The sequence below is a fragment of the Lipotes vexillifer genome, unplaced genomic scaffold (assembly GCF_000442215.2).
Source record: "Lipotes vexillifer unplaced genomic scaffold, Lipotes_vexillifer_v1.1 scaffold450, whole genome shotgun sequence".
In the NCBI taxonomy this organism is placed as follows: domain Eukaryota; kingdom Metazoa; phylum Chordata; class Mammalia; order Artiodactyla; family Lipotidae; genus Lipotes; species Lipotes vexillifer.
The window spans coordinates 374,174-379,176 of NW_006794180.1; the positions used below are offsets into that span (position 1 = coordinate 374,174).

A 5,003-nucleotide genomic window follows, 5' to 3' on the forward strand; every position below is an offset into this window, starting at 1 on the left:
ATAAAACTGGTTAAGCAACTGGAAGAAAAAGAATTTGCTGACTTGAGCTTTACTGACAATTACATTCCTTGGCAATTTCTTAAGCTTTATAACCAACTATTGATCTGGCACTATCAAGCTTAACTTGTGAGATAGGATCTCAAAATATCAAAAAAACTCATTTAAAACGAATACACAGAGAAAATGCAAAAGAAAATATATGTGGTATATTTTTACATCATCACAAATACCAAAGAACCAAACAAACATCTTCCTTTATTAATGATTTACATACATACCATTCTGCTTTTTCTTTTTCTTCTTCATCTAAATAAGAGAATTCTCTCCAAGAATCAAAATTATACCTAATATAAACAGAAATAAAGTAAAATCAAGCCAAAACAAATGAAAAAAAACTTCCTTTTAAAATTAAGTTAGGTGCATATAATTTTAAGAAACTTTAATGATAAGTGGATGAGTTTGTTTTAATAGATCCCTCCCCTCTCTTTTGATACTGAACTAGCACTATACCCAAGTCTTTTTCTTCTTCTTTTTAAAATGACACTGTATTTGGTATGAAAGTCTAAAATACTCATCACTCCTAAAACAAAATCCCAGCTCCCTGCTATCTCTTCTGAATATTAGGTTTCTCTCTTGCCTTGGACTTGATAAAGTTTTCCCTGCCTTCACCGCCACTAGTCTGTCAAGTTTTAAGGGAACCTAGTAGTGGTTACTTTATCTGGTTTGTAGAGCTAAATTTTGTCATTTTTGTCTTACAGTGACTTTGTGTTTTCATATTTACCAGATACTTAATGAGAAAATACAGCACACATAATATAAAAATGGAAAATGAATACTGCGCATTAAAAATTAATGAATTAGTTATAGAGACATCGTCTTCATCATATATTCAAGTACTTAAAGAAATAGCTAAATGAAAAATTATTTTTTAATGATTCAAATAACTCCTTATTTTTCATTTTTTACTGCTACAGTGTGCTTGATATCTAGAAATATGATAAACAGAAAACAGACTGAAAGAATAATCATAAAAGCCTAAATATTACATAGGAGATAATACAGCATTCTGTGAAAACCTTTTTGATTTCTAAACACAGTGCTTTTGTTCATTGAAGGTTCTGCAATTTTCCCGTCCCTCAATTAATTTACAGAAGTCAGTCGAGCATTTATTGAATACTTACCTCCTTAAAAAATGAAAGCATGGGAGAAACAGTGTATTCACTCACCAGAAAGAATAAAATGCATCTACATCTTCAAATGATGAATTCATATCACCAAGTTTAGGGACATTTTTTTTATTTGACCATCTGAAATATTGAAAAAAAGAAAAACTCAAACCATTTTGTACAAAAAGTTCAACAAGCTGATTTATTTAAAACAACAGTTTTTACTAGTCCCCTACAATATCCCTCCCCTATGTCCTCCATGACTAAGAGATGGAACTGGGAAATCAGCAGTGCAGTGCTGAAAAATGCAGGTGCAATAAAAGGGAGGGCAAGGGGAGAGGGGGGTGTGAGGGGGAGAAACCAATGGAACAGTATTCTAACCCTCAGGTTATCTTCAGTTCTGTAAATTACAGGGTTGTAGCAGCTGCCAAGCTGGCCTGGAAAAACAGGCTCTAACCCCACTTTTCAAGCTCACTTAGTCCTGCCCCTAAACAGGCAGTACGGAAGCGACCGGTAGGCCTTGCCTTTTAAAAAACGTGAATAATCACAGATGGAATAGATTTCCACCCCCTCAACGCCACCACTTTCCCCCTAAGAGTCAGACTTGTAGGTTCAGCACTTCACCCACCATCTCTAAAAATGACCCTGAGTTTGCTACTGACCCGTGTTTTTCCACTCTGTGAAACCATCCCACAAAAAAATATAATACACTATATATATATATATTTTTTTTTTTAACCACTTTCAGCACTGTTACAAAACAAATGTGAGGAGAAAGGGTGGAGGAAATAATTAGTCTGCATCAAACCGCTAATCAAAGTGCTTCTCAAACTTAGCTGCCCATTAGAATCACCTGGAAGCATTAAAAAAACCTACAGGCATTCCAAACCAATTAAATTAAAATCACAATTTCTCCAGGTGGAACCCAGGCAGCGGGAACTGTTCAAGCTCTCCAACTGATTCCAATACGCAACTAAGATGCACTCTCAGGAAACCTTCCAATGCAGATGGAACCAAAAAATGTAGATTATTGGTTCACACTACTTAAAAACTGATTTTAATGAAATAAATTACATATGCTTTAATCTTAAATATAAATCATCCTTTGCAGAGAACCTTATGATAATCAGACGCTCAAAAATAGAACAAAATCTTTCCTAAATGATAATGGGCCAAATGCAGCAGTGTACCATTAACAAAGGGGAAGGAAAGAATGGGAAATTACTGTCACTAAGTATCAGCATCACACTACATAAAGTCAACCATCGTTCCCCCAAAGGAAATTTAAAAGAAAAACATCCCATGAGTTGTAATTTCACTAAGGAAAGGAAGAACTTCCATTTAGAGAGCAAAATAAATTAGTTCACCAGAGGCGCTCAATATTGTAGAGGATGAGGACAAACACAAAACTATTACTAGCTATTACTAGAGGAAAAAACCAGAAACTTGGAACTACAAGAAGCCAACCAACAGGGCATCAGAGCACAACCAGCCTCTGCATTCAGTTCAATTAAAGCTCATTTTTCTAAAAAATAAAAAAATAAAAAAGCCAGCCAATAGAGCATTATGATCACAAGGGGATGCCTTAACGCACCTGGAATTCCTTTCAAACACTGGGGAAAACACTTCAAAGAAATTGTCCTTTGCTTCACTTTTAGAAGGAACTGAGTTATCAAAAGTAGGATCTACACTGTTAAATGCTCGTCTTTTCACTGGATCAGATAACATTTCATAAGCTGAGGAAAAAAATCATAAGGTCACATCACCACAATGCTACATTTTTTTTCTTAAAAAAAGTTATTTTTCATATTTAAAAATTTTGTGTGCTTGTGGGGAAGGGAGGATTTAGGTAATAGCTCTAGCACAATGGGACTTAAGAAATTCTTTAAGTACCTCTTCTGGAAGGCAAAGGACAAAACAATAAACACTCAACCGCTTTTTTTTTTTAATAATACTGATGTTTATTTATCAAATTTCATCAGTGGAGTCATCGACCGGCTTTTAAAATAAGGGCAGTTTCATTATAATAGCATACTTGGCAAACCATATAAGTACAGAAACACTCAACCCTTAGGAAAGCATGACTCTGAGGAAAAAGAAATAGCTAGAAGACTGTTAGATCCCAAGGCTGTGAAAGATCAAAGGATCTTTGACATCCTGAGCACTATGTACGCGTGGGCCAACAAAGAATAAGTTTGAAAGGTGTGTATACAATTTTTTAAAAATTAGCATCAAACTGTAAAATTACATTTAAGGAAATATTTAGGTATGGTGGCTCCCTCTATTAATTTGCTTAATGAGGATATGGCTATTTAAATATCCATTGATGGCTGGGGGGGGGTCCCTTACTAGGATAAAATCAACTTTTTTTTTTTTTTTTTTTTGCGGTACGCGGGCCTCTCACTGTTGTGGCCTCTCCCGTTGCGGAGCACAGGCTCCGGACGCGCAGGCTCAGCGGCCGTGGCTCACGGGCCCAGCCGCTCCGCGGCACGTGGGATCTTCCCGGACCGGGGCACGAACCCGCGTCCCCTGCATCGGCAGGCGGACTCCCAACCACCGCGCCACCAGGGAAGCCCTCAACTTCTTCATTTAAATAAGCAAAACGTCTGAGGAACAGTGTAGCCCCGCAAAGTGTCTGAAATGGGAAAAGATCTTAGTATTCTCATTATTAAACATAACAGGTATAAGAATTAACTCTAGGATGCGCTTCTCAAAAGAACCACTTGGAAAAATCTTGTTAAAACGCAGACTCCAATTCAGGAGGTCTGGGGCAGAGCCTGAGCTGCTGCAGTTCTGACAAGCTACCAGGGTTGCTGATGCTGCTGGGTAGGAGAGCCTCACTTTGTGCGGTGAGGCTCTGGGGGAGATTACCAGAAATAACCAGATGTTAACTAAAGATGTTTTTAAATGTTATGGTATAAATGAAGTACAATACGCATAGGACACCTAATCCCAGCAATTAATACATAATCTTCACTAATGGAAATTTCTGACTCTAGAGCGTTTTCTTACCTTTAGTTATGCAAGTGAAGTAGTCATTATCTCCTTCTTTTATTGGTTCACCAGCTGCTTTCCGTTTGTCTGGGTGATGTTTTAAAACCATTGCTTTATCTACAAAATAAGTCAGATTTAGATAATTTGTCCTTTTAGGCATCAAAGCTAAAAATAAAGATGAGCTAAATAGAGCCATTTCTAATAGCATAGTATTAGTTTAAAAAATATTTTCTCCTACAGTAAAATATATGCTTATTAAACAGAAATTACAGAGAAATTGAAATAATTATTGTAAGAACTGGCCAAAGTGCCAGCACCCAAAGACAAGTGCCGTTCATATTTTGGTGTATTTCCACACAGACTTTTTCCCCCTTAAGCATATGCTTTCAAAAATGTAGCTATAGGGCTTGGGTGGAAAGATGGCGGAGGAGTAAGACGCGGAGATCACCTTCCTCCCCACAAATACACCAGAAATACATCTACATGTGGAACAACTCCTACACAACACCTACTGAATGCTGGCAGAAGACCTCAGACCTCCCAAAAGGCAAGAAACTCCCCACGTATCTGGGCAGGGCAAAAGAAAAAATTAATTAAAAACAGAGACAATAGAATAGGGACGGCACCTGCACCAGTGGGAGGGAGCTGTGAAGGAGGAAAGGTCTCCACACACTAGGAGCCCCTTCGCGGGCAGAGATTGCGGGAGGCGGAGCGGGGAGCTTCGGAGCCGCGGAGGGGCGCACAGCAACAGGGGTCCGGAGGGCAAAGCGGAGAGATTCCCGCACAGAGGATCGGTGCCGACCGGCACTCACCAGCCCGAGAGGCTTGTGTGCTCACCCGCCG

The 5,003-nt window shown here is 38.4% G+C and overlaps 1 protein-coding gene across 2 annotated transcripts in view; it reads right to left on the minus strand.

Moving 5' to 3' along the window:
- Positions 1 to 5,003, minus strand: part of DNAJC2 (DnaJ heat shock protein family (Hsp40) member C2) — a 36,189-nt gene that overhangs the window by 10,137 nt on the left and 21,049 nt on the right. For both annotated transcript variants that reach the window (XM_007467054.1, XM_007467053.1), the window contains exons 4-7: positions 4,179 to 4,277; positions 2,761 to 2,902; positions 1,227 to 1,307; positions 279 to 344 (exon numbers count right to left, since the gene is read on the minus strand). In XM_007467054.1, coding sequence (XP_007467116.1) covers positions 279 to 344; positions 1,227 to 1,307; positions 2,761 to 2,902; positions 4,179 to 4,277 — 388 coding nt within the window. The remainder of the gene's footprint in view (positions 1 to 278; positions 345 to 1,226; positions 1,308 to 2,760; positions 2,903 to 4,178; positions 4,278 to 5,003) is intronic.